The following is a 525-nucleotide window of genomic DNA, read 5'->3' as shown; positions in this document are numbered from 1 at the left end:
TGTTCCTCCCGCAGCAGCAGCAGCAGCAGCAGCAGCAGCAGCTGGCAGCAACCGCCTGGACTCGCTGTCTTCCTCGGAGCTGCCGCCAAACCCCAGACACCGCAACTTGCTGCTCGCAGACCCGCTGCTGCTGCGGCAGCAAGCGCTGCAGGAGTTGGAGAGACACGGGCGCATTCCTCCGGTGACGGCCTGCAGCAAGTTGCCTTTTCCCTACCTGAACGCAGCAGCAGCAGCAGCAGCAGCAGCAGCAGCAGCAGCTGCGGATGCCGCAGCAGCGCGCGGCGCCAGGGACTCCCACAGGAGGCGCAGCAGCAGCAGCGCGGCCAGAAGCAGCAACGCCGACGCAGCAGCAGCCCCCACGAAACCGAAGGGAATCTTCAGTTGGCTCCGGAGCCTTCTGCAGCTAGATAGCAGCAGCAGCAGCAGCAGCAGCAGCGCGCAGAAAGCTAAGAGGCCCCCTGACGAGCCGGCCTCTCCCCCCAGCGAGGCCATCGAGCCCAGCCGGGACCCCGCCCTCCCCCATCC

General features: G+C 67.4%; 1 protein-coding gene across 1 annotated transcript in view; it reads left to right on the top strand.

Moving 5' to 3' along the window:
- Positions 1–525, top strand: part of ETH_00037080 (Tyrosine kinase-like (TKL) protein, putative) — a gene marked incomplete at both ends in the record, with an annotated part of 2439 nt that overhangs the window by 78 nt on the left and 1836 nt on the right. The window contains one exon of the mRNA XM_013374601.1: positions 3–525. Coding sequence (XP_013230055.1) covers positions 3–525 — 523 coding nt within the window. The remainder of the gene's footprint in view (positions 1–2) is intronic.

Source organism: Eimeria tenella, genomic scaffold (assembly GCF_000499545.2).
Source record: "Eimeria tenella Houghton genomic scaffold, Eth_scaff2172, whole genome shotgun sequence".
NCBI lineage: Eukaryota > Apicomplexa > Conoidasida > Eucoccidiorida > Eimeriidae > Eimeria > Eimeria tenella.
This window is presented reverse-complemented; position numbering and strand designations above follow the sequence as displayed.